Below are 26,204 nucleotides of genomic sequence, written 5' to 3'. Positions count from 1 at the left end.
CACAGTGGGGCAAATACAGAGTAGTCCTACAGCTTTGGTTACCATAGCAACAGGGACAGCGCTAAGGTCTTGCAAACGCCTTCTTGCAAGTAAAGATGAAGTAAAACCATAATTTGTGTCTTCCCTCTCTCTCTCTCTCTCTCTCTCTCTCTCTCTCTCTCTCTCTCTCTCTCTCTCTCTCTCTCTCTCTCTCTCTCTCTCTCTTTCTCTCTCTCTCTCTCTCTCTCTCTCTACATTTACTATTGTAAGATATATATACTGTAAAATTAATCACAGTTTGAAAGTTAACTATGTGCTTGTAACGTCAATAGTGATTCAATTAAAACATTGCACAGCCGAGACGCCCTCCCTCCTATGAGCGGGAGCGTGCGGTTGGGGGGGGGGGGGGGGGGGGGGGGCAGGTGTGCGGGTGTTGGAACGCGGCCAGCAGTGGCCGGAAACGGCGCTGATGTGTAAAACCCGGAAGTCGGAAGTCCCCCATTAGAGTTCCTCAACTTCACAGCTTGTTTCACTTGCTCTTAATCTTATTTCAAGGTCCGTGATTGGGTATTGGGGCTGTCATTTTCGTGTGCCTTCTTTGCGGGCATCGCTTGTGAACACGGAAGTAGGTGATGTTTCGCTTGACATTTAAGAGCAGCACAGCTTACGCATGAAGTGCAACACGGCAAATGTCACATCGATAAAAGCGTTTAGTCACTAACGCTCCTTAACCTTTACAACTGAGAATATTGTTCGTTGCATTTGGATGGAGGAATATAATTTTAATACTGTGTGATGATTGACGTGTAACAATTATGTCTCTTTACAATTTAACACATTACAAAAGCAAATGAATAGGGAAATCTGGGGAAATTCTTACAAAGTGAGGAATATAGTTCCATTGTTTTTATGTTTTAGTTTTTCCTTACAGAAACTGACCACCTACAAAATGCATTGTATAGTATTTTAGGTGTACACACTTAAGACTTAAGTACTCGCGGTAATACTGGAAAATACAGCAGTGGTTTGAGATTCGTGTACCTTTACCAACGGGTTCACTTACCGTAGCTTGGTGTGTTTCTTTTACACGCGCGTTACAAGAAAGGAATTTACATGTACTGTATTCACTTCCGACATTCACCACTAGATGGTAGCAGCGTACTTCACAACATCCATAAATCAGTCACATCCGTTAACCTGCAGTTGAAGGACAGAATCAACAGGTGGCGGTGTTTCCCCATAAAGCTAGTTTGCCAACTGTCAATAAACTGTCCCACATAAGGACAGTCGTGTTCTGATTAAGGACGCATACAATTGTGTTTCATTAAGTTTAACTGTGTTTAAAGTGTGCGGCAGGGGTTAAGCTATATATAATATTGTTTTTGCTGCATTTGTTTTGCGTTTTCAATTCACTTTCATAAATCAAGTACGATAAGAGCCCTTGCAAGGTTTGCAACATACCAAAATGTCTGCATTTATATGTCAAATCAGAATACTGATGAAACCGTAATTTTTTTAATTGAATACATAGGTCAAACATCATTATGATGTGGGGTAAACATAAACACGTGGCGATTCATCTTTAAATGAATGCACTTTTGCATGAATGTGAGCTTCTATTTTACATTGTTATACTGCAAGTGGCCCTTCATTAGAATTTCTAAAGGTAGAGCATTCAATGAGACCCATATAGCATCAAGAATAACTCCTGTGGTTAAAAAAAATATACAAATAGCACAGACAAATACAACGACGACGAACAAACAGTAGAGAGCAGCTTGATGACCTGCTAGAGCCATTTTTGGCATATTTGACTTGTTCTTGTTATTTCAGTGTCATTTCTCTGGACTATGAGCCTCTTCTTCCTCATTGTTGTGACACCCTTCCTCCGCATCTCCGTCGCCCGCCTGCTGGTCCACTTGGGCGGGCTCCTTGGTCTGAGACGGCCTGAGCAGATATTCCAGTTCCTCTGCGCTGATGGCCACTTTCTCTGGAACCAGCCACCTCTTGAAGTGTTCAACAGCACTGGGAAGAGTGGTAAACAAGTGAACCAGATATGCGTGTGTGTATGTTGTTCATGGGGCACATAGAACATATTATTGCAATGAATTTTTTTTTTGACTTGCACCTTAATACCTTTCATCCATGTTGCTGCTTTGGAAGAGCTCAGAGGCCTGAGTGTCATGCAGGAATCTATCCCAGCATTCCTTCTTGGCTTGAGACAAGGAGCGCAGCATGTCCCTCGAAGTGACGTCGCTGGACTGACCCTTGAGCTTCTTCAGGCGATTCTCTGAGACAAAAAGAAAGAAAAACAAGTTGTGTTATGTAAAGACTTATTGAATTAAATGTTAGTGGATTACATTTTGTTTGAATCCAGTGTAGTATGTTTGTTGAAGACTGTTAAAACAACAACATGGTGCTCGAACCACTTTGAAAAAATTTACATTTCTGTTTTCTGGGTAAAATGATTACATGTTTTAGTACAGTGATTCAGGATGTGGGCGAGTAAGCAAAAGAGCCGAACCTAAACTGGCAATGTAGGTCTCGGAATCTTCCATGGGTTCCCATTGATCACAAGATAAAGAGGCTGTGTGTGCCCCGCTAGATTGGCCATTGCTTTGCCCTCCCACCGGCTGGAAAGAGTCGTGGAAGTCGCTGCTGTTTTCCGGCGAGGTCTGGACTTGCATCTCCGGTAGGCTGGGACCGCAAATTTGGGACCAGAGCTCCCCGCTGCTCTGAACCTCCTGTTTCTCGAAATCGTCGATCATTTTGTTGCAGTCTGTCACGCCAACATACGCCATAATCAGATAGATTGAGTAACGTTAAAGAGAGCAAATCAACTGCAATGTGAACACGCGTCTTACCTGATTGTAAATATTTACTAGATCGATTGTTTCTTCTGCGTGGTTATCTATTTTTGTTAACAAACAAAAACATGAGCTTTACAAGCTCACTGTCTCCATGATGTACTAGCTTCGATACACTTCCGTATTTCGTGACGTACGATTGGACATTGCGACCATCAATCAATTTTATTGTGATGCGATTGGATCACTCTGCCTTCCGTTCAAAACGAGTCGGATGATTGGTTAGCCACCGGTCAACACGGAAGTCAGTCCGCTGTCCTCATCACGGCCACTCAGGTAAACAAACGAAATGAAAACTTTGTAATGTTGTGAACGCATATTTGACTTTAACAATTTGGAACTTGACTTCAATCTTATATTTAATTTAATTCAAATAATTCATCGACGTTTGGGGTGACTGACAAACTAGACGTTTGCCATATAGGACAGAGACTCACTGGCAGTAATCGTGTACCTCCCCGTGTTTTGCGTGTGTTTTGTCCAGGTCCATGATGTCAGTGCAGTTAGATATGTTGTAGGACATGCGAGCTGCGTTGCGTCTGGTTTTAGTGGCGGTCCCGATGGGAGTGCTGCTGTCCCGGACTATGGCGTGGATGTCCAGTGGCAAAACGCATCAGGAGCTCATCACCAGGCTGAGAGGTAAGCAAATGCTCTCTCTATAATGGCTGATTATAACAAATGTAGAAATTGATTTATTTATGTTTTTAATAAGGACAGGGCAACTATCTTTATACAAAACACCAAAAAGTTAAAATTCCCATCATCATCTGAAATGCAGCCTGTTTGGCTGTGCATCCTGTCGAAAGCTAGTCAGATCATAAATCACAAATCACCATAATCTCATTCATTATGTCGTCTATTTTTTCAGACCATGGCGTGATCCGCAGCGACAGAGTGTTCAATGCAATGCTAGCCACAGACAGAGGGATCTACTCCAGGGATTATCCATATGCAGACTCTCCTCAGTCCATAGGTCTTCGTTTTAGGCTTTTGTTTGCAAACGCACCAACATATATTAGTTTTCCATACACGTGTGTTTGGCGAAAGTGACCGTGTGTTTCCCATCACAGGCTTCAGAGCCACCATCAGTGCACCGCACATGGTAAGTGTTTGAATGAAGTCCTACATTTGATTGCCGCATCATCAGATACACTTGGATGAGATGTTTATACTGGAATGTATAGCATTTCCTTTTGAACACTACTGTTTTTAAATAAGGTTTACTGTGTTGTTGTTTTTTTCTGTCCTATGCTCTCACATCATTCAAAATGAGAGCTTCCGCTGATCTTTTGAGATGTAAATAAAGATTCAAAGTGGAATTAAATCACCCCCCAAATGTCCTCTGATCCTGACAGCATGCCCATGCTTTGGAGCTATTGAGCGACAAACTTACAGAAGGGGCATCAGCCTTGGATGTGGGCTCAGGAAGTGGTTATCTCACAGCCTGCTTTGCAAGAATGGTAAATGTCATCATCAGGTCAGAGTGTTTCTGCGTAGTGTGGACGCTTCATTTATTTGCTTCCCTCAGCAGCTGCCTTCCTCTCTCCTGTGCGCAGACAGGAAGCAGCGGGAGAGTGGTGGGAGTTGACCACATCGACGAACTGGTTCAAAGTTCAATCAGAAACGTCCAAGCTGACGACCCGGAACTTATTGCCTCTGGACGCATCAGACTCGTGGGTGAGTTAATCCAGACGACAACACTCCATTCCGTGGTGCCAGCCTCTTGCCCTCCTAAGTGCAGTGTGAAAAGGGCATAGGGGAGGGACGCCGGTTTAAAAGAAGTGTGTGAAACAAGCCATCTATGTCTGCATGTGTCCACAGTGGGAGACGGAAGGCTCGGGTTCCCCCAGGGAGCCCCTTATGATGCCATTCATGTCGGTGCAGCTGCGGCGACTGTTCCTAAGGCCGTATGTATGCATTTTAAAAGCATGTCAATGTAACCCTATAACCTCGCACGTCAAATGAATTTGGAGTTAGTTATTTTGTGTCCTGTAATTGGCTAAGAACCGGTTCAGGGTTTCCCCCGCCTCGTCCAAAATCAGCTGGGGTAGGCTTCAGCTCAATTGCCATTATAATGACGCTGGAAACTCTTTTTATAGCCGTTAAAAATTTATTTTTTATTTTTTTATGTGTTTAACTTCAGAGGTTCCACTGTATACAAGGGGGAAAAAAGTTGTTCTTGAATTCTCTGCCCTCCTGCTGTAAAGCTCCTGGAACAGCTGAAGCCTGGCGGGCGCTTGGTGCTTCCAGTCGGCCCTGACGGTGGCAGTCAGGTGCTGGAGCAGTACGACCGTCAGAGTGACGGCACCTTCGTCCAAAGAGTTTTGATGGGAGTGGTTTACGTCCCTCTGACAGACAAAAGACAACAGTGGCCAGGGTATGTTGCTGCAACGCTACGTTCACCCACACAAGCTTAATGGGGATAGTGGACATAAAATGTCGACACACCCCAGTTCAAATGTCACTTTTTTAAATTAAAAACAACTCTATAAAAAAAAAAACTTTTGGGGGAAATAAAAAATAAACAACTGAAATGTGGCTGTGTTCAAAATGAATTAACAAATCACATTTAAACTTGTGTTAAATAAGAATCACACACACCTGCCACCATTTATAAGTACCCCTGATTAACCCCAAATAAAGCTAGGATGTTCTAGTAGACTTTTCCTGACATTTGTCACATAGCAAAATGAATCGGAAGTCGCAGAGGGAGATTCCTAGATAAGAGGCAATAATGATTCATGAGGTCAAGCTTCTACCTTTTCCATTGCTTGTAAGTTCAATTTTCATGAACTAAACTTATAGTGACAAAAACATGTTTTTGTTGATCTCCACGTGGGAAATCCCCAACATACAAGTGACAATTCCCTTTTGCTCATTTTGTATTTATTTTTAATAATACTTCCTGGCCTAATTTCAGCTCATAAAGAGCTGAAATTAGGCCAGGAATCCACAGGATTTTCCATAGCAATCTTACTAAAGATCCCCAAATGGCCTCTAATTGGTCTATTGCCATTCGTTCGAGTAGCATAATGCTAGTTTAGCGTCGCCATAGGCGCACAGCTCAACTCGTGTTGTATCTACCTATTCATATCAGTGGCAGTTTTTTGACATCACAGAAAGCTGTTATTTGAACAGGGGTGTGTAGACTTTTATTATCCACTGTATGTGTACTATATTTAGTGATATAACCTTGTTTCTTTCTTTTGTTTTCTCAGAGGCGAGCTCTGACTGGGGGGGAAGGGTTGCCCTGCGCCTGCGCCTGCGCCTGCAGGAGGTGGAGTTGATGCTGCATGTCTTCAGTTCTTTGCTGGCTTTCCCAGAATTGTATCTTCACTTTTTTTTTTTTGCTCAAGTGCCACCTAACGTGACGTGCACAAGGAGCATCTTGCTCAGTTTTCCTCACCTCAATGTCTTCCTAGAGCATAATAAATAAAAGTGTGAACATTTGGCATAAAAAAGGTGACAATTTAGTATTAATGAAGGAATTAACTGATTTTAACCAGTGGTTATTTTCAACTTTGCACTTCAAGTGTGTGTTTTTTGTTTTGTTTTGTTTTTTATGAATGCACGTGGGAAAGTCAGTTTTGGTTTGAATCTATTTGTAAGCTTTTTGGAATTTTAAATCCAGTCAAAAGTAAGGGAAAACAGACACACATATGCAAGCATAATAAAAAGTATACATTAGTTAAAAAAAACAAAAAAAAACTTTAAGGCATTTCTGGATATTTTTATTTTATGATGTTACTTTGTAGAACAGGATGCAGGTTATCACAAGAGTATGGCTGATATTTTAATTGATAAGACTTTGTGCAGTAGGTTACATAAGCTATGACTGGACGATAAATTATATATAATACTGCTCATGAAGAGAAGGGGAAATTGACACCTTTTTGTTACTACAGGGTATAATTTTGTTACCCTTGCTGTGACTAAGTGTAAAATTTGATCATTAAATATTACTACACAATGTATTTGTGGCTTAGAGTTTAAAATGTGTGCTGTGAAACTTAATTTTGCTCCCTAATGTTATTTTCAAATGTACTGATAAATCAAGCGAGGCTTGAATGTACTTGAAACTATTAATAAGGGAGCAATCTATTTAATTATGATATTAATGCATTGATATTTTGTTCAATTACATACAGCAGTGATTCTCAAAATGTGGCACCACGCTGCACCAGTGCCACTAGTACATGAACTCCTGAATTAAAAATACCTTGCATTTAAATAAAAAAATGAATGGAAATTGTAGCAAAGCATACAACTTTTTTTTATACACAGTACAGTACTTGTTTGTTTTTTAAGTATAGTAGAATTTTATGTAACATTCTGTTGTATTTAAATGTTAAGGACAGTACGTTTTCATTCAATTTTTAATGTGTTTTTTTATATACATTGATTTTTATACATTGGATTTTGTTTCACATGTAATTTTAAATCATTAAGTTTCTTATATATGGTATAGTTATACATTGTATAATATATAATTTGGGTAGCAATATATGAACGTTATTAACTTTACCGGCGTTTGTTTGTCCGGACTACAAAATTACGTCACAAAAGTGCGCCTGCTGTTTGCGAAGGACCCTTTTTCAATGATGCACGCGTGTTTGACGGTCGTAGGTTTTAAAAAATTAACTCTACATTTGTCATTTTTACTTCGCGTTGAAGCTACACGACATTTAGTGAACAAACCTATGTACGTTCACTACAGTTCTGTATTGTGTAATTTCCGTAAAATCCCTCTTTCTAGTCGTAATAGACATACACTTTCCCCAATATTTACACATAAAAACGTCACAATTCATTGTGTGTCTACCATGGAGCAGAAAGATGCCACACCGGTGGAAGAAAACAGCTCTGTGTCAACAAACGAAACCGTGTTGGAAGGGGCCAAAGTAACCGGCAAACGTAAAAGCGACGAGGCGGGCGTCTCCGGCAAAAGGAAGAGAGGAGCCCGAGGAAAGAAGCTCTGTCCCGGGGAGAGATATGTGCCTCCTCCGCAGAAGCGTAACCCGGGTGTCAGTTTCAGCCAGGAACATTTCGACGAGACCTCGTATTACTTCGAGGACGGCCTGCGTAAAGTGCTCCCGTATTATTTTGACTTCAAGACCTACTGCAAAGGTCGCTGGATAGGGAAAAGCCTTTTGGAAGTGTTTGAGAGTGAGTTTCGAGCAGAGTCCATTGAGTACTACCAGAAGGCTGTCAAAGAGGGTCGCATCCGCTTGAATGAGACCCCCGTGGAAGACCTGTCGGTGATACTCAAGGTCAGTTGGACACTTAGTTTGATATCATGCCATTTTGTCCCTAAAACAATGAATGTGTGTCTCAATTTGTGCCTTTGCTTAAGACGAAATATGACAAATCAATATTGTGACCAATTGGTTATTATAGCTGTCTCATTAGGCACAAAACAAGTGTTAATGTAAAGACAGAGGTTGTATTCCTAAAATCTATATTTCATATTATTGTAAGCAATTTGAAGACTACACTGCACTCAAATATAGGGAAAAAACAAACTGTGCACATTGTCCCTGATGCAGGACAATGACCACATGAAGAATACAGTCCATCGCCACGAGCCCCCCGTCGTTGGCAAGCCTCTGGAGGTCCTGGTGGACGACGGCAAAGTCCTCGTGGTTGACAAGCCCGCTTCCATCCCCGTTCATCCGTGCGGCCGTTTCCGACACAACACGGTGATTTTCATCCTGGGAAAAGAGCGGGGCATCTCAGAGCTGCACACGGTCCACAGGTTGGACCGGCTCACCTCAGGAGTGCTGCTCTTTGCCAGGACTCTGGAGGTCTCGAAGAAACTGGACCAGCTGGTGAGAGACAGGAAGGTAGGTTCTTTCTTCAAGGCTTTTTTTTCACTCCCTGTTATGGTTAGAAAGCATTCTGAGAAGTGGTGTCCAAACTACGTCCCGGGGGCCAGATCCGGACCGCCACGTCTTTTTATGTGATCTGCGTACAATTTTTTTTTTCATGATTCTTGCTAAAATCTCAATCAAAATTTCAAAATGTCATGTGAAGAAGTTAAAAACAAAGATATTGCAAGCGATTTTTGTTACAAAGCCCCTTTTACAGTAATTTGAACAGTTGAACAAACTACAGTATTATCCTTGACGTCTGACTTCAAAACTAGTTATCCATCACTTGTTGTGTTTATATAATAACACGAGGAGATTAAACGTTTATATGATTTCATAATGTCATAATGACCTTTTGCAGGAAATCGTAACTATAATGTGGCCCGTCACAAAAATGATTTAGAGCTTTGAATTTTTCCTGACAGCTTGAAAAGGAGTATGTGTGCCGAGTGGAAGGTGAGTTTCCAGAAGGTGAGTTGGTCAGCGAGGAGCCCATCCTAGTTGTGTCCTTTAAAATCGGGCTGTGCCGCGTCGACCCAAAGGGCAAGGAGTGCCGGACGGTGTTCCAAAGACTTAGCTTTAATGGCAAGACCAGCGTGGTGCGCTGTTTGCCTCTGACTGGCCGCACCCATCAGATCAGGGTGCACCTCCAGTACCTGGGCTTCCCCATCCTTAACGATCCCATCTACGGTGCCTCCGCCTGGGGTCCTCAAAGGGGGAAAGGGGGTTTGGTGGGAAAGAGTGATGAGGAGGTCCTCAAGGCTCTGGTAGAGGAACATCAGCGTCAGGAGGGTCTGGGGGGTGGTTCTTGTGAAGCTGAGAAGAGCGGAGAAACAATACCGCAGGCTGTCACGAACGAGGCGGCGTGTTCTTCAACCGTTAGCGGTGACAACAACGCCTTGCTAGAAGGATCTCAGGGCCGTTTTTCGGATAAATCACACGGAGGCCAAATGCAAACGACAACGGATTCCCTGTGCAGTGAGTGCAAACTCGTACGTGCTGACCCCACTGAAAAAGAACTCATCATGTACCTGCACGCTTTACGTTACAAAGGACCAGACTTTGAATATTCTACACAGTTACCCGAATGGGCCAAAGAGGACTGGTTGGACGTGGATTGATACAAGAACTCCACTTATAGGTGTCTTTGAAATTGGCTTTCCACATGAAATGAATTTTGCGGTGATATCTTTTTTGACAACTAGGAGAGAGGAAAAAAACTTTAGTTTTTATGAAAATCACCACTTTTGTTGTTGTTGTCATGGCATCCTTAATTTAGCAATGCTATCCTTTAACAACCACATTTGGTAACTGTTTGTGTGCAATTATTTGCCCATTTATGATTGGACTTTAGAGTTTCATCATTCTGCTCCGTTTAAATGATGATGGTGTGTTTCTGACGCGGACACCAAAGACACTTTAAAGTGATAATGACCAAGCCTTAGCGCCAGACATTTTTCATCCAACCTGTATGGAGTGTCTGATCATGTATGTGTCAAAATTACATGATTTATGATGGCGAATGAATGCAGTAAGTACACGACATACTCATCTTAAAACAATGTGTGAGATAAAGCAAAGCCACCTGATTTTGATTATCTCAAATATAGCCTACCCATATTGCCACATTGTTTAAAATATTTCATATAATTTTTGGCACATTGTTTATTAAAAAAAAAAAATCAATTCCTATTTTCACAGTCGTTAAAACAAAGTGTCTGGTACAGTAGGTCTGAAGTGGAAGTACCATTATGTGTTTGAAGATGCTCATTAAAAAAATATATGTCATTGGTTTAGCCACATACTTAGCATCAGAATCTGAGTCTCATAATAAATCCTCATAAAGTGGATTTATGACGTTATTTGACAATAAGGATGAATGTTTTTCTTTTAATGCTTTTAGCACAAGGCTGATAAGTTGTAAACGATGTGAAAAAATACAATCGAAACTCACTCTCCAGGAAAATGTTTAATTTCAACGGATTGAAAAATGTAACAGTTTTGAATCCTGTAAATAAAGTTACCTTTTTTTTTTCTTCAAGCCTGCAATGATTCTGTTGTCCAAGTCTGATTAACTTTTTGTGAAAGCTTGATAAATTGTCACAATGCAATTTTTTGAACCTCATAACACTTAACATGACATCACAACAATATGAACATTTTCATTTACCTTTGCACACAAACACAAAACGAGTATCTTTGCATATAAAAGTTAAGATGTTTGGCACATTATGTTAATGTTTCTTTTGTAACAAAATTCTGTTCCAAAGATAATTGCCTCTTCTTTTTTTTCTTCCCGATAACAATGTTGGAACCAAGTTAACAATTACTCTTCTTCATGATCAGAAATTAAACACTATACACTCTTAAGTATTATGCACTGAAACCCACACATACAAACTTTCATTTAACGGCACAAACATGAACCGCATTGATTTTTCACCGTGATACACAAATGCTTACAAATCTCGACACTGCAATCAACAAACCTTTAACTGATGGCTTCCTCAACGGCCACAAGGGACAAACATCGTTGTCCAACCAACTTAAGCGAATGTAGCATCACAGTTTCTTGCCGACTTTAATCAGTCTTAATCTCGTAGTTTAAAATGTTTTGTCTCAATTTTGGCACACTAGACAGAGCTTTAAACCTCGAATATAAGAAGTGTTACAAAATCTGGCTGTGAATGCGCGTTGCTTTTGCTGGAACAGAGCACGCTCTATTGACCACTGTTGTAACTACAAATGTGTGAATTTATTCCTTGATTTTTCAGTCTCCTTCCAGTTGACAGCATCTTTCGTGTACAACGTCTATGAATGTTGCCTTTGATGATGTTGTGTTGGTAGTCGAGTTAGATTTTGGCAGTGACTTGACCCAATTTACTGCAATTTTTGCAGATATTAATTTGAGAATTGAGTCATTATTTTTAATTAAATGCAGTTTCAGGTCAAATCTCTTCATATTGTGACTGTTTATAGATGTAACAGGCCAGTTGTACAGGTGCAAACACAAGGTTTTGCAGTATTGTAATTGAGCACACTTCAGGTGTGCTATTGAATTGAATGTTTCCCGCTGACCGGCATGTTTTTCTTGGCCTAATATACTTGCATATAGACACAGATTAAGTTTATTCATGCACAGTGTTCTGCTTATAGTGTATCATCTCGTTGTCCATCTCTCTTTATCCAAACATCCGGTAGGTCTGGCTTACTGTTGGGTAAAATGACAACTTTGTCAGTCTGACCGCTACGACCTTTAGCACACACATCATAAACGGTCTCTCTGAGTGAAAGGCGCAGAGTGTCTCTCTTCCCGTTGAGGTGTCCCGGTTGTAACTGAGCTTCTCCATCGCTTTGCTGGGCATTGGAAGACCCCGGTTCAATGTCACTCAAACATGTTTCGTTAGAGTCATCCAGAAACTCACAGGAGCTCACAGACTGTGAGGAGGGTTGAAGGAGTCTTTCTTCTGTGGTTTGATCCTCCGTGCACAGACATGGCTGGTCAGTGGTCTCAAGTGTGTGGCTAATTATAGTTTCATCCATGCTAGAGGAGGATGAAAATGTTTTATTGGTCCACTGCTGCACCATAGAACGATCTTGGCAGGTTTTACACAGCCTCTTGCCATTGGTCATGTCGTCTTTTGCCTGGCTTACAGATCGTGTAGGGTTCTCTTTGTATGGTGATGAGGTCTGCAGAGCTGGAGGCGCTTGCCGGCTACCCATCTCCCCACTTTCCCCATCCAAGGATGGATCCCTCCCACAGTACTCAATCTCATCAGAGAGCACAGACGGCCTATTAGACAGCTTACTGGTGCAAGTGCTGTTCTCAAAGCTGTCACTCAGTCGATAGGCCAAAGGCTGCAGTTCGTACTGCTCTGGTCCCCTGACCCCGCCTCCTGTTCCTGTCTGTTTCAGCCTCTGTTCGTTTGGGTAGAGGTAACGACCTGAGTCTTTGTCATAAGTCTTCTTCGCTCTAGCTCTTCCTAAGGCCCCGTTAGTAGACGAGGGACTCGGTTCTGCTCCTGAGCAATATGACAGCATCCCGCCAGATGGGTCTGACAAACACAGGAGTGGAATCCTCCCACAGTTTTTCTGAGGACCGAAAAAGCAGCACAGTGACTGGAAAAAGAAGGTTGCAAATCCACATGCTACACATTTCACCAAAAACAAGAAAATTCCCAGTTTCCTGAAAAGCAGGACTGTCGAAGGCAGCATGATGATCCCGGTGCAGAAAAACGCACCGGAAACTATTGCTACAGGACAGCCCATCCTCTTAGTCGAATGTGCTACTTTCCCTATTTTGTCTGAGTGAGGTGCAAAACAATAGGAAATGCAGTAGTTGGCTACAAAGTCAACTGATAAGCCAGCTGCAGATGAGATGAAGAGAGCCTCGATGCCACTCAACTGCCACTCCAGGAGAACCAGGAGTCCCACAGTGACGAACACGGTGCCACCTACCGCCACAGTTCCATACATGCTTAAAGGAATATTGCAGGTGGTGAGGAGCAGCAAAATAAATGTAAGAGCCACTGAAGTGCCAGCTACCAGCAACATCTCCGAGCTCAACGCTTGTTGTAGGTCAAAAAGAGACAGCTGACTGATGAACCAGCCGTTTTCCAACCCTGGCGGCGCCCCTGATATTTCTTTGTCAAACCACTCCAGGGTTTCTCTGTAGAAAACATTTGTTTGGCTGAAGTTGAAGCTGTAGCGGTATGTGGTTTTGAACGCCAGCACCAGGGCGGCAATCCGGCCATCTGGCTGGAAGTACGCGCCACCGCCATGTGTCAAATGGCCCTCAGCGTACTGCTCTGCCAACATCATGCTCAGGCAGTTCTCAAAAACCCGAGGAGGGAAGGGGAAAGTGACGTTGTTACAGCAAATGTGGAGTGTGTCATCACTCTCTGAGCACCTTCTGAGAGAGACCCAGTGTAATAGCTGCTCCACAAAACAGATATTATCTGTCATGGCTTCTTTGTCCTCGGGGGAAGGTACAGAATAAAAGCTTTGGTTTAGCACATGTCCACACAGGTCCCTCAACCAAACCTGAGCGCCAGGTTGACTCATTGCAAAGTCAGGATCAAGAACCAAAGAGCCGTTACTTTTTGGGTCAAAGTGGTTGCCGTTATCGATCGCTTTGACGCCCCAAACAAGCGTCAGTGTCACAGGTCTATCTTCTCCGTTCATCTGTCTCTCAAACATAAACATGTGACGATATTCCGCGTCATATCGCTCAAATGGGTGACTGGAGCGGAAAAGCTGAGTGACGGCGCTGTCTAGTGTTGGCAGTTTCATTCTGGGAACAAAGCAGGACATGTACGTGCCACCCGCAGCCAGCACTGCGAACCAGCACACCCAGATATATCGGAACTTCACCACTCCGCAAGGCAGGATTTTGTGGAACACTAAATTGGACGTGTCAGCGAGGCCTCGTTTTACTTCTCTCAGCTTCTGCCCAAATGTGAAAAGAAACCTCTTGCGTGAGCTTGCGTCCCAGAAGCCGCCTGTGTTTTTGGCACAACAGGGCTTCCACCCCTGCGGCGAAGCGTACGCGGAGGATGCTTCCGTGTAACGTTCACGCAAGACGAACGAGCATGGCAGCCACACAAGTGCCAGGAGGGAACTGATGAATGAGGCGGTTCCGAGATAAACTGCAAAACATCTGATAGCCGTGATGCTGCTGAGATAGCCAGAGCAAAACGCCGCGCTGGAAGTCAATCCCGAAGCGAAAATCAAATAGCCCATTTCCTGCACAACCCTGTGTACTCGCTTTTCCAGGGACGCTGAGGGCTTCTGGGACAACTGCATATTCCAGAAGTCTGCAAAGATAAAAACTTGATTGGAGCAACTTCCCAGGAGAATAAGCGCTGCCGAGAAGTTAACCAGTGGGAAGAAAGTCAGGCGAAATGCGACTTTATAGAGGAAATAGGAAGTAAGGAGGGACCCGCTGATCGCTAGCACAGATATTGCCACCATGAAGAAGGAGTGAAGATAGAGAGCCATTGTGATAAGAAGAGAAATGACCGCAAGAACGGGGAACACCGAGTCTCTTGCTAGGTAATACTTGAACAATGTCTGCTTGATTCCTAGGTCCATGCCAGTGATAGTCGTGTTGTTATGCGTCAGATCTTTCCCCTTAAGACTCCTCATGTAGATCTCCATCATGCGTTCCCCCTTATCCACCGGTAGAAACAGAAGACTGTACTTGAGGGTGGGGATCTGATATGCGGCCGTGTGCGGGCTGAGGAAATCCTTATCGACCAGGAAATGCAGGATTTGGAACACTATGCGGGACTGTTTGCAACGTGACGGGACAGAAGCGCAGCTGCCATATTTGGGTCTCTCAAAACAGGCCTCCACTAGATGTCCATCATGGTAGTAAGGCGCACACTTCCGGAGAAGGTTAAGCGCCACAGAGACCTAAGGTAAAAAACAATACATTATACATGAAATGGCTTTCAAATGTGGCAAAAATAATTGCTGCGAGTGTATGTTTGCTACCTGTTGTGAGGTTAAGCCCAAGCAGCAGGAGGCATTAGTGAGGGCGGCTAAGTAATTTCCCAGGGACCAGCTGGGACAGCAGGCGCTTCTTGACGCCGTCTCAGCATCGCCTCTCACATGTTGCTGGCACACATCCTGGAACTGAGCCTGGGAGCGTATCTGAGACAAACAAGGAAAATGTTTGTGAAAACGGTCCGTGACTAATTAACCAATTAAGCTTCATAGGAGCCAATGTTCCCGAGGATTTCAACATGGCTTGTCAAATAGGTTGATGATTAAGGATCGGCGTAAGCAAGCAGATGGCTGAAGACAAAGGGTTGAAATGGAGGCATGAGTATAGATCAGATCATACTGTGGATTGCTCCATCTCGCACATGGCATGGATGGCTTTCAGGCTCCAGAGACTGGCTGAGCTTTCTGAGCGGAACACTAGCTGCGCCAAATGCTGGCCTGTGAGAAGGAGACAGATGGACTCAACATACAGTAACCTATGAAATCAGCATTTTCTTCTTGCATTTATTAAACAATTGTGTTTCGGACATTCAATGAAACAAAACAGTTAGCTCTAAACCCTGGAATAATTCCCAACCGAAAATTGCAGTAATCTTAAAAGACACAAACCAGAAATGGCAGAACTGCAATTCGCCCATTAGTCAGTCAAGGGAATGCAGTAAAATGCGCATTCTTATTTGAATTACAGCTGTGCTCATATGTTTACAGTATACATAGGGGTATGTAAACTAATCCCTGGAAAAGAGAGCACAGTACACATAAGTGCTCAAAAGTTTACAGTAAGGGGTACGTTAACTTATGAACTCAAGTTGTATATATCACTATTCACCACTATTTGGCAGACATACAGTTCTGCTCATGATCTTACGTACCCTAGGGCAGTGGTTCTCAAATGGGGGTACAAGAAGGCACTCCAGGGGGTACATGAGATTTTAAAAAGTATATTTAAATATTTCAAAAAATATACATATAAATTCATAAAATGTTTTTTTTTATTCAGTAGGCTATTAAAATCCAGCATCTCCCCATACCAAAATGATTTGACCCAACTAGTCATATGCTACCTAGAATCACCTGTCAATCACTTGAAAACTTTATTTAAAATTCAGTTAATTATTTTTTTTTAAGAACAGAGCTTTACTATGATACCAAAAGATGACACTTTATGTTGATAACAATTTGTATGTGCAATAATTTGTATCTTTATTTATAATTTAATTAATTATTTCTTTTTTTAATTATATCTTTATTTCCAAATATTTCAAGAGACAACATAAATACAAAAAGAGTTCCAAATTTTAATAAATCAGACAGTGATGGCACAGCACTCAATTTTAATGGGTTTTTATTTGGGGGGGGGGGGGGGCTTCAATAAGAAATGCTTTAGGCTGGTGTTACTTGGCTGAATAAATATTTCACAGGGGGTTATCACTGAAAAAAGGCGACGAACCACTGCCCTCGGGTATGTAAACTTTAGAACACAATTGTAAGTTCTGGTCGTGACTGACTCACCAGGTGCGTCGCAGAGGAAAGACTCTGAAGTGGGGTCTCTGGCTAGCATCCTCTTGAATCGAAGTCCAATGGCGTTGTGGATTCCATCACTGTGAAAAGTAACACAAGACTGTCCTATTGTTTTCTGCTGTAACATCTCAAAATGATTGCCATGTAGAACGTCGTTGAAATAACAAAACTAGTCGCCTAAGACTGTTTCACAGTACTGAGATTTATTGTTCTCATCATGTAAAATGTGTACGTGTGGAGCAGAGCTTCTTGTCTTGACAGACTTCCGCCCAAACTCTCCGCTGACCTTTTACTGAGCTGCTGTGGCAAAAGAGACAACGGTTTCCCCGGGCCAGTATTCTCCCGCAGCTTGGACAAGCTGGACTGGCGAACGGCAATGTTTGTCCCTCGTGGCTCAAAGCCCTGAAGAAACGACGCACAAAAACAGAAATCACAACAAAAAGAGCTTTTCTATGTGCAGGAGTCATGCAGTTGTTGTCTTTTACACTTAAAGTATGGATCGTCCTTAACTAACACCAAGAGCAGGACATTTAATTTTCCCCATTAATTAATTCATCTCCTGTAGGAATGCCTAAATTATTTCTTTAATTAAATTCATCAAGATTACAGAGAGTGTAATTTGATCTAATTTAGTGCAGTATTGTGAAGGATGGAGATGAGGCTGAAGTCATTATGGAAAAAGTAATTAGCAATCAACCTGCGGTGGTTAGGAATGTTCGTATTTCAAAGAGATGAGCCCCAAAGTGAATTTAATTTTACAAACTGTATGCTTTGGTGTAAACAGCAAATTGCTCTCTGGATGGGCCAGAGTTCCCTAAAGAAAGCTGGGCTTCTGTAAATCAGGTTTGAAAAGGAATGCACTGAATTTAGTTGAAAACGGACATTTTCTGGTTAAAGTGGAACCTCTGAATTAAAACAGCGCTTTTGCCATTAGATTTTTTTCTTGTCAACCCCCCCCCGATGCTACCACAGAAAAATCATCAAAGGGTGAGTAAGCAATTAAGTGTTTTAAAATTGTATTTTTTAGCTACATTTAACTTCTTTTTACATTGATGTAACAGCGAGTAATGATAAAATCGTAACTAAAACATTGCCTAAGAGTTATATAACGTTGACAGTTTGACTCTGTAACAGATTAATTATTCCTGGTGGGAATATTGTGGTTCCTATATTTTCCCCAATACTTCAATTTGTACCGCGAGAACCCACACGTGGTCTACTGGTCTCATTTGAACATCATTAATACACTGCCTGTCTTTTTTTTTTTACACCATATAATATCTTGTGAGGCCAAATTCTTAACCACTCACCAGCAGAGGCTCAGAGAAGTCCGGCAGTGGTCCGATGAAGAGGCCAGCGAGAGAACATCCGAGCAGCAGCAAGGCACATCCCAGGAGAACCTCTAATGGGTAGTCCACCAGCATCTGGGAATAACTGTCAAGTGGAGGTAGAAATGAAGAAGAAAAAAAAAAAGCTGTCAATGTCAGAGTAAGTGTTTTATTTTATTTTGTTTTTTTCTTAACCTATTATATACAATAGTGCTGTTTAAAAAAAAAAGAAGTGTCTTTTCTTACTTTCTCACAATGCAGTAGAGTCCTCCATCCCTGTTAATGACAGCAATTAAAATTAAACACTCCTCTCAAAAATGGCTACAAATAGAAATGAAATCTGTAAACACACCCAAGTGTCACCATGTGCCGCTGCGTCGGTCTCTGCGCGCCGCCTTCACCGGATCCATGCAGCCAGTGGCATCTCGCCGCACCGTGCTGCCCAGGCGTCTGATGGGTTGAGCTACAACTGTGGCCCATTCGGACCATTGCACCTTCCTCTGCCTGAGGGCCGTTGGTGCTGTTTGGCTCGCAGCACGTGTTTGCTTTGAGTGCATCGTAGGGGCTGCAGTGGGGGCATTTACGGAGCTGAGCTTGACCCTCTGAAACCTAAATGCACGGGAGAAAGAGAAAAAGACAGTGGAAGGTTAAGGACTTGCCAAGTCAATCAGCCCACCTTTACCTGTCTAATTAGAGCATGCATTTTATCTCCTGAATTGGAGATTAAGTTCGCCTCATTGACCTCTGGACCGGAGAAGTAACTAATTTAAACCCAAACGTATAAATATGTTTATTTTATTTTATTATAAATGTTTTTTAATACCTTGTCCTTCACTCCCAAACACGTATTTATACATGTTTGGGTTTGAATGAGTTAATATTGTGATAATTGCGGTATTGCCGTTATCGTTACATCCGTATAACGTATATCTGTATAACGTACATCCGTATATTATAAATGTATAAATAAGTTGTTTTTTAATACTTTGTCCTTCACTCCCAAAAACGTATTTATTTATTTTTTCTAGAGCATACAGAATGCTTTGATACAGCTTCTGACATGAAGAGGTCGCTTAAAGAAATAGTAGTTATTAAAAAAAGCGGCCAGCAGGTAGCCGCAGAGTATAAGAAATCAGCCAGGGTCATGTTGCAACAAGCTATTTTTGCCAGTGTTTTCAACTGGTTTGTGAATAATGGTGAAACTTAGCTATATTCTAAAACTGAAGAATTGCAAAACTGAAACGGATACAAATATTATTATTTTTCTTGATGAAAGAAGAGACTCTGATCTTTTGGTAGGTTCCATGTTTTTATAGAAATAGAACAGAATATTCTGTGGACCTTTCAAAATCAGTCAAAATTCAGTAGAACAGCCGGGAGCGAAGGGGGTTGCTTCAGTCAAAATGGCTGGAAGTGAATGAGTTAAAGTAGACTGTGTTGTTATTACACTTTAGCCTTGCAAACTTGACAGGCCAAACCTTTCACTCGGAGTGTGATTAACTTGAAATTTCACACAAGCACAGCTAATAATGTTCCTTAAAAAATAAAATAAAATAAAAGACCATGAATTTCAGAAGCTGGTGGCACTTTTATTAGATTTTAAAGTTATAAATTAGACAGGCCAAGCCCTTCACTCCATAAATGTGATTATATTGAAATATCTCACTAGAGTCCAGTCCTTCATAATAAAAAAAAAAAGAATTTCACTTGATGCCAGCCCTGTCATTAGACATGAGAATGACAAATTTGACTGGCCAAGCCACTTACTCAAGTAAGTCTGACCTGAAATTTCTCATCAAGTCCATCTTATTGTCCACTACAAAAAAAAACAAAAAAACATTGGCACCAAGGAATGGTGCCAGATGGCACACCTGCCTGGCGCATGGTTGTAGTGTATATCATAAAACACAGTACAAGCATATTTTATACATACTTGGTGATAAAGCTGGCTTGATGAAGAAGGTCCATCGAGGCTGCTACAGCTGTCACATAGCTCCCGCTCAGCTTGGCCGGCATTCAAATTGGTCTGCTCTGGATAAATGCTGTCGGGAGGGCACAGCGACAGCACCGGGATCCCGCTGTGGACGTGGAGTCACAGGAGGAATGACAAAAATGAAACATTTCCAAGTCGTGGCTTTTTCATTCATGCCTCGCCTTTCGATCCCCGCCTCAGTAAGAGCGGGACTAATGAGGCAAAGAATGGAATGGAGCTCTGGGTGCCTCACTGTGACAACTGGAAGCAAGCAATTTAAGAAGAGAGTAGAAAATGGGGAGGTGAGAGTTGAGCTGTGACTCATGCAGTGTCATGTTGATATACTGTTATATAGTATACGCCACATCCTTGTGTATCCACGGAGTATTCCGATTTTATAGATGGCAACTGTGCTTGCTCGCCACCACTGATGCTTGTAAAATAATAAGTGATGTGTGCATTCTGTCTGCGTGGAAATCAAGTAAAAAATAAATAAAAATGGCTACCAAAATTTTGAATTGCTGAAAGTGTATTTCTAACTGTAAACCTTAAAGCTTGCAAGTCTTGTTTAAAAGCCTTAAGTAACAAAACAACAAGTGTACTTAATTGTGCGATGTTGCTCTAATGGAGTTTATTAGCAATTCCGATCTCACGTCACAAGTCAAAATGGCGGTCTTACTCCGGAAAAGGACAGTCCCCGTCCATTGAAAATATTGGACTTTAGATCATAGTAATTTGATTTGTGAGGATTATTTTGATTTCGAAATGTGATGAAATATCGTTTGACTACTATAACAATCTGACTGGTTTGTATGCTAGTCACAGGGGAAAAAAACAGCATTGCAAACCTCAACCTAGTTCACCTAAAGACAGAAAGAGCACGTTTGCAAACTTCCATTCATTCGTCACAATTTCCCGACAGAAAAGAAAGACCCAGATGGACGTAAACGATGGACTAAAATTGTAAATTACACTTATTTTGTCAATAACCTGAAACCGAGGGACAGACTTAAGCTAGGCTAAGCACAGTAAGCTAGCTAGCGGACACGTCCAGCGAAATTAATGGAGAGACAGAACATGGGATCAACCTGACAGAAATGTTCTAATCACTGCCACGTTTTAAATAGAGAAACGTTTCCACATCGTGTTGGCGTCGAGCATTTTCAAATTGGCAATTCGAAACAAGGCTCCGAAAGGTTTGGTCATGTGACATTGGCCAGCTGAACCGTGATTGGTCGTTACCTGGGCCCTGAGGAACTGTGATGTCAATTTCGGTCGACAGCTTGTGGCAAAATGGCCGCCCCCTGAGATGGACATAACGGATAGATTTTTCTGCTTAATTCATATTCCTCACAAACGCAATATTAATCTGAATGCTGTGTTGATACTTGCGGGGGTGTACATAGAAAATACTGTAAAGAAAACTTTGTACTTTGCTTCCCCTTTCAAGGTTGTGAGTCCATAAAAGATTATGCTGCCTGTGCTTGTTTTCCCACAGTGGACTGGATGCGACCGCACTTCCTGTCGTGTCACTATGGCGACAGTAAATCAACACAGGCAAGTGACCTCACACTCTTTAATGTGCATCCCCTAACGAGGCACAGTGATGGAAGACAGCGCAGTAGCCGTCTTCTTAGTTGCTTGTATTACATGAACCTGCAACATGATACAAAGGGTAATCGAATTAATGTCTCCGTCTATTGAGCGTATTACTAAATCATTGTTCCATGCTACCTAACTGGCATCTTATTTTTTGCTGTCTTGCAGTAACAAGCACACAAGCGTACAAGGCGGGCAATTTGAGCAACTCATCAATATTTCAGCCGATGAGTACAAAAATAATCCATGGAGGTGTCAGCCAGCTTCACGCCGTGCAATGAATGTCAATTCATATTGCACCCTTGACACCAGGCAAACCCAAATTCCACATCAAAGCGCACTAGAATACACAAAAGAAAAAGTTACGATTTATTTGTAGATGTTGTAGATTGGTGCGCGTTTTCAATTTGAAAAGAACAAGTTGACAATGTTCCTGCTGCTAACCTGACGTTTTCAAGCCTTTTGAGCTGGTATAGCAATGACAGCCAATCACACGGCAGTTATTCTCCATTATTCTTTAAAGGCTGTGATTATCAACCATGGTAAGAAATTAAATAAATGTGCCATATGGAAGATGATCTAATTTCTCTTAAATGGTCCGAAACTGATTTACGATACTACTAATTGTGTTGTTGGTTCTATTTATTCCAGCAATGTATAGTGACAGTCAGAACAATTAAATGCTCTTCCACTAGATGGCAGAAGTCACAATTAACATGCTGTGGTCATGTCACACTTGAGTTATTAAATTTGCAAATAAATAGAAACAGTCATTTTTAGTTGACCTGTATACCTTTTGTGATACTTTGCTTAGTGCTGTGTTGTGCACTTTCCCCAATGTAAAATGTTGATTTAATGCACCCAAAAAGGTCATGCTCCGTAACCTAAACATACATTAGTTGAACTGCAACACATTCAACATACTCAGAAGTGAGTATTGTTTAATTATTATGCATAACTAAAGGGCAGCACGGTGCCTAGTGGCTAGCACATATGCCTCACAGTTCTGAGGTTCTGGTTCTGAATCTCAGTGGCAGGCCTTCATGCACCCTATTGGATTGGGTGTTCCTAATGATTTGGTCGAAAGGGGCAGGATATTATGCAGTTGTACAGCAGTGCAAAAAAAAACACACACACACACAACCTAATAATAAACATACAGTTAAATAATGACGTTTTTGACACGCATCAATCAATTAGTAGCCTCTTTTTTTTTCTTGTAAAGAAACATTTATGAACCATTGAATCTGCTTAAAACGAAGGCGTACCTAATTAAGTGTCCAGCTTAACACAATAGGCATGCCCAATTGTTCACAGCAAGGAGGTTTCTTTAAAATAACCACAATACAATTACTCCAGACAAACCTACCTATGATAAGCCTCTTGGGTGTCCCTTTCTTCTGCAGAAGAATCATCCATCACTATCGCATCCGTGCTGTCGCCTGTGGTCGAGGCAGCATCCATCTCCCGCTCGCTTTCATTTGCCGATGACAACCCAAAATATGTGGATCAATGCGATGATGGTTTGAGCAAATAACAAACAAGTCCCCATCTGCTCCGGAGAGCGAGCCTTGTTTCTGGGGCTACTACGGAGCACCGCCGGGACTGTGCGGGTTAATCTGCCCCGAGCTGAGCTCCGATTGGCGGATCCGCGGTGATACTGAGGACGCCGCCTGGTTCCGTCCAACCCGCCCGCACTGGACCGCCTGTGACGGATACAAGTGGCTCCGAGTTGTTCAGAAACAACCCGCTGCTTCCGTGTTGAAATGGAGCAGCAAACGGTGATGCTATATTAACCTAGTTTAGGTGACGTCACGATAGTAAAAGCTATCGCTCCGATATATGGCCACCACATTAGGTACACCTGCACACGTGTCAACACTGGATTTATAAAATGTATAATCTGTAAGAAGTGGGAAAAAATTTGCAATTTTTTTGGTCTGATTTTCTGCCAAAATGTAAACAATAAATCTATTTTTCAGTAAAAAGGAAGTAGACACACCATGCTTTAGTGCAGTGGTGTCAAAGTCCGGTCCTCGAGGGCCTGAGTCCTGCATGTTGGTTTCACACGTTCAGCACAGCTGACTCATATTTAAGCTCATCAGCAAGCTCTGCAGGAGCCTGATAATTATCCTGATCACTGAATCAGGTGTGTTGGAGTAGGCCCTCTAGGACCGGATCTTGACACATGTGCTTTAGTGCGTCTGAAAACTGATATTTTCGGCTTGATCTGCCCCCCCAGGCCTCGCGTTTGACATATATAGAGCCCGGTTTTCGTCAACAGGCGGACGTGCGCTTGGCATAAAATTTGGCGTAGCTTCATTTTCGTGCCAGGGTATGTCTAGTTTAGAATGATTCGAAATCACGTCAGATCGTGTTGCATCTCGCCGAACGTTCTAGTAAACTGAGGGCATTTTCTATTACATGCCCCCCCCCCTCCCCCGGCATACCTTCCAATTTGACTAGACTTGAGACCTGGTGAAACCAGGTCTTAGTTGTGGCGCAGGTGGTGTAGCACGATTTTGGTAGATTTGATTGAGGTGCAGGCAGACAGATTAAGCTCCGCTTATGTATTTCATATGACTTCAGCGTTGAGTACAGGACGACAAACTAGTTTGTCTTACACCAGTTCTCGGTCCTGAGCTCTTTTGCTATCCTTTGTAGAACTTGAAATGATTAGTGAAGAGTATGAAGAGTGGCGACCTCTCTAGCAGCTTATTATTATTCCCTCCACATACATTTGTACAATTTGTCATTACCTCAATATTTGTTGTGTTCAACTCGAACCCATTTCTATTGACGTTAGATGACAAATATGAATAGACAGTCTCATGCGTAGCAAAGTATACAACTCCAATTCCCAAAGAAAATATAAGATTGTTAAAAGGAATGCGCGCGCTTGCATATCAAGATAATAAAATGTGTTTTTCAGCTGTGCTGGCTTAAAAAGAGAAGTGACACACAAGTGGCCACTAATGAGCCGGCTGGCAGGATGGATGCTGGTCTGGCTGTGCTAATAGGAATCATGGCACCGAACCCTGGCTGTCTCACCCAGGCCACTTGAAAAGACATGGACCAGTAAAAGGCGAGATCAAAGTCGGTTTAGAGGTTTTAAACGAGAACCATAACAAGGGAGGAGGGCTTTTTTCTTTTCTTTTTTTTTATCTCAGTAATGTGACCTAATTTCTATCTATTAGTGCTTCACTGAATCACAATGAGGAACTGACTCGTGAATGAGACGGCTTGAAGGAAGGGAAGTCAGTTTGATTGGGTAAACGCATCACTATATACAATCTTTATCACAGCGATTTGCATGTGACAAGTCTGGAAATCTCCTAAACTAACACGAACAAATGGAAGAAAAACATCCGCTAATAAATTAGATTATTTGCAATCAGGCTGTGAAAGAACCCATTGTGGTCATTTTGTCGTTTCTACTCAGACAGCGGACCATGATATCTCCTAGCTACTCAGCAGAAACATAGCAAAATGGTCTAATGTTGGGGAAAAAAAATTTGTGGGTTATTTTTAGAAAATAAAAATATTGTAGTCCATTTGCCCCGAAACAGGCAGACAAATGTACATTCAATAATATCAACATAACTTTGCTTAAAAAAAAAAAATACTTTGGCGTCACAAAATACCAAAAAGCTTTCAAAAAGAACTACATACACAGAAAGATACTGGTAAATATAATTTATCTAAATTGGTTTATTTTGAATGTTTATTGTCCTCATTAGGGTTGTGGACGAGCTGGCGCCTATCCCAGCTGACCGCGTGAGAAACGGGGGGGGACCTGGACCTGGACCTGGACCTGGACCTGGTTTTGCTACAACTCCTGAACGTGTAACCTAAAGATATGTATAGTGAGTGTTTTGTGAGGGTTAGGGGGGGATTTGTCTCCTCCTGATGACCACATTAGGAAGTGAGCACAAAAAAAGTCCATCCTCAACTCCAGATAGAAATCAGGGGTGGCAAACCAACCGAGCATTTACCTTTTCAAGAGTCCTGCAATATTTCTTGCATTCGGTCTCAGATTTTGAGCCAAGAATTGACTTAATAACACTTAATGGTGGTGGCAGTGAACTTCTCAACTGTAGCTTTCTGAAAGATAGTGAACACATTTTTCAAGAAAGTGGCCAAGTGCTTGATTGATTGCCACTCCCATTAGAAGTTAACTGTAAAAGTATACATAAAATAAAAAAAAGAGAACTACAAACTGTGTATTTAACCAAACTTTTGACAAACGTCCGCTAGTTCAATGCTAACACACAATGGGTACGTAATTGACCGGCTATATAGTGAAACTAGCAATCAATATAGCCGTATGAATATGTAAACAACTTATTATTGAACCAGGGTTAGAATACTTTGGGATTATTCATTATATTTTTGATTTGTTTTTTGTTTTTTAAAACCAAGTTAGTTTTAATTTGTTATTGGAGCACATTTGTTAATTTTTGTTAGTTTTAATTTTTTCAAAAATGCTTCTTTTTAGTTGAGTTTTTATTAGTTTTACCATTTGTTTAAAAACAAAACAATAAATGGAGTATTTGTC

At 41.8% G+C, this 26,204-nt stretch overlaps 4 protein-coding genes across 9 annotated transcripts; 2 read left to right on the top strand and 2 right to left on the bottom strand.

The window, feature by feature from the left end:
- Positions 1-467: 467 nt before the first annotated feature.
- On the top strand, positions 468-6,820 carry pcmtl (l-isoaspartyl protein carboxyl methyltransferase, like). Of its 6 annotated transcripts, none has more exons than XR_015097161.1 (11): positions 468-604; positions 1,813-2,041; positions 2,143-3,122; positions 3,331-3,485; positions 3,715-3,819; positions 3,917-3,948; positions 4,202-4,306; positions 4,403-4,523; positions 4,668-4,753; positions 4,990-5,223; positions 6,065-6,820. XR_015097161.1 is itself a non-coding variant. In XM_086095608.1 (11 exons), exons 4-11 carry the CDS (start codon positions 3,368-3,370, stop codon positions 6,075-6,077), a joined length of 750 nt encoding a protein of 249 aa, XP_085951734.1. In that variant the 5' UTR covers positions 468-604; positions 1,813-2,041; positions 2,143-2,671; positions 3,331-3,367; the 3' UTR covers positions 6,078-6,820. The 6 variants fall into 6 exon arrangements, 5 of the variants coding, with proteins under 5 accessions (XP_085951734.1, XP_085951731.1, XP_085951736.1 ...); XM_086095608.1 differs by having other exon boundaries at positions 2,143-2,671; positions 5,054-5,223; XM_086095605.1 differs by having other exon boundaries at positions 5,054-5,223.
- ccdc32 (coiled-coil domain containing 32) lies at positions 1,481-2,977 on the bottom strand. The gene is made up of 4 exons (XM_086095611.1): positions 2,844-2,977; positions 2,504-2,758; positions 2,116-2,269; positions 1,481-2,004 (listed from the first exon to the last, which is right to left on the bottom strand). Exons 2-4 carry the CDS (start codon positions 2,745-2,747, stop codon positions 1,815-1,817), a joined length of 588 nt encoding a protein of 195 aa, XP_085951737.1. The 5' UTR covers positions 2,748-2,758; positions 2,844-2,977; the 3' UTR covers positions 1,481-1,814.
- Positions 6,821-7,425: 605 nt separating the features above from the next.
- On the top strand, positions 7,426-10,747 carry rpusd2 (RNA pseudouridine synthase domain containing 2). Its single transcript, XM_086094586.1, has 3 exons — positions 7,426-8,116; positions 8,393-8,689; positions 9,142-10,747. Exons 1-3 carry the CDS (start codon positions 7,445-7,447, stop codon positions 9,835-9,837), a joined length of 1,665 nt encoding a protein of 554 aa, XP_085950712.1. The 5' UTR covers positions 7,426-7,444; the 3' UTR covers positions 9,838-10,747.
- Positions 10,673-23,404, bottom strand: disp2 (dispatched RND transporter family member 2). Its single transcript, XM_086094584.1, has 10 exons — positions 23,016-23,404; positions 20,009-20,153; positions 18,428-18,684; positions 18,322-18,351; positions 18,058-18,181; positions 17,034-17,149; positions 16,739-16,827; positions 15,567-15,664; positions 15,215-15,373; positions 10,673-15,133 (listed from the first exon to the last, which is right to left on the bottom strand). The coding sequence occupies exons 1-10, from the start codon at positions 23,108-23,110 to the stop codon at positions 11,867-11,869; spliced, it is 4,380 nt and encodes a 1,459-aa protein (XP_085950710.1). The 5' UTR covers positions 23,111-23,404; the 3' UTR covers positions 10,673-11,866.
- Between the last annotated feature and the right edge of the window lie 2,800 nt (positions 23,405-26,204).

The sequence above is a fragment of the Leptonotus elevatus genome, chromosome 14 (assembly GCF_054856555.1).
Source record: "Leptonotus elevatus isolate MCC_2025b chromosome 14, RoL_Lele_1.0, whole genome shotgun sequence".
NCBI lineage: Eukaryota > Metazoa > Chordata > Actinopteri > Syngnathiformes > Syngnathidae > Leptonotus > Leptonotus elevatus.
The sequence above is the reverse complement of the archived record's forward strand: the minus strand, read 5'-3'. Positions and strand labels throughout refer to the sequence as shown.

What these genes read in the sequence shown, in the direction of transcription:
- disp2 (XM_086094584.1), bottom strand. Translation starts at nt 23,110, where the DNA reads ATGGATGCTGCCTCGACCACAGGCGACAGCACGGATGCGATAGTGATG. An exon ending in CTCTACTGCATTGTGAGAAA is followed by an intron (nt 18,182 to 18,321) that starts GTAAGAAAAGAC and finishes TCCACTTGACAG; the next exon opens with TTATTCCCAGATGCTGGTGG. An exon ending in TTTCCTCTGCGACGCACCTG is followed by an intron (nt 15,665 to 16,738) that starts GTGAGTCAGTCA and finishes TCCTTCTCACAG; the next exon opens with GCCAGCATTTGGCGCAGCTA.
- pcmtl (XM_086095608.1), top strand. Translation starts at nt 3,368, where the DNA reads ATGCGAGCTGCGTTGCGTCTGGTTTTAGTGGCGGTCCCGATGGGAGTG. An exon ending in CCATCAGTGCACCGCACATG is followed by an intron (nt 3,949 to 4,201) that starts GTAAGTGTTTGA and finishes TGATCCTGACAG; the next exon opens with CATGCCCATGCTTTGGAGCT. An exon ending in TGGACGCATCAGACTCGTGG is followed by an intron (nt 4,524 to 4,667) that starts GTGAGTTAATCC and finishes ATGTGTCCACAG; the next exon opens with TGGGAGACGGAAGGCTCGGG.
- ccdc32 (XM_086095611.1), bottom strand. Translation starts at nt 2,747, where the DNA reads ATGATCGACGATTTCGAGAAACAGGAGGTTCAGAGCAGCGGGGAGCTC. An exon ending in GACCTACATTGCCAGTTTAG is followed by an intron (nt 2,270 to 2,503) that starts GTTCGGCTCTTT and finishes TTTTTGTCTCAG; the next exon opens with AGAATCGCCTGAAGAAGCTC. An exon ending in AGCAGCAACATGGATGAAAG is followed by an intron (nt 2,005 to 2,115) that starts GTATTAAGGTGC and finishes CACTCTTCCCAG; the next exon opens with TGCTGTTGAACACTTCAAGA.
- rpusd2 (XM_086094586.1), top strand. Translation starts at nt 7,445, where the DNA reads ATGATGCACGCGTGTTTGACGGTCGTAGGTTTTAAAAAATTAACTCTA. An exon ending in ACCTGTCGGTGATACTCAAG is followed by an intron (nt 8,117 to 8,392) that starts GTCAGTTGGACA and finishes TCCCTGATGCAG; the next exon opens with GACAATGACCACATGAAGAA. An exon ending in AGCTGGTGAGAGACAGGAAG is followed by an intron (nt 8,690 to 9,141) that starts GTAGGTTCTTTC and finishes TTTTCCTGACAG; the next exon opens with CTTGAAAAGGAGTATGTGTG.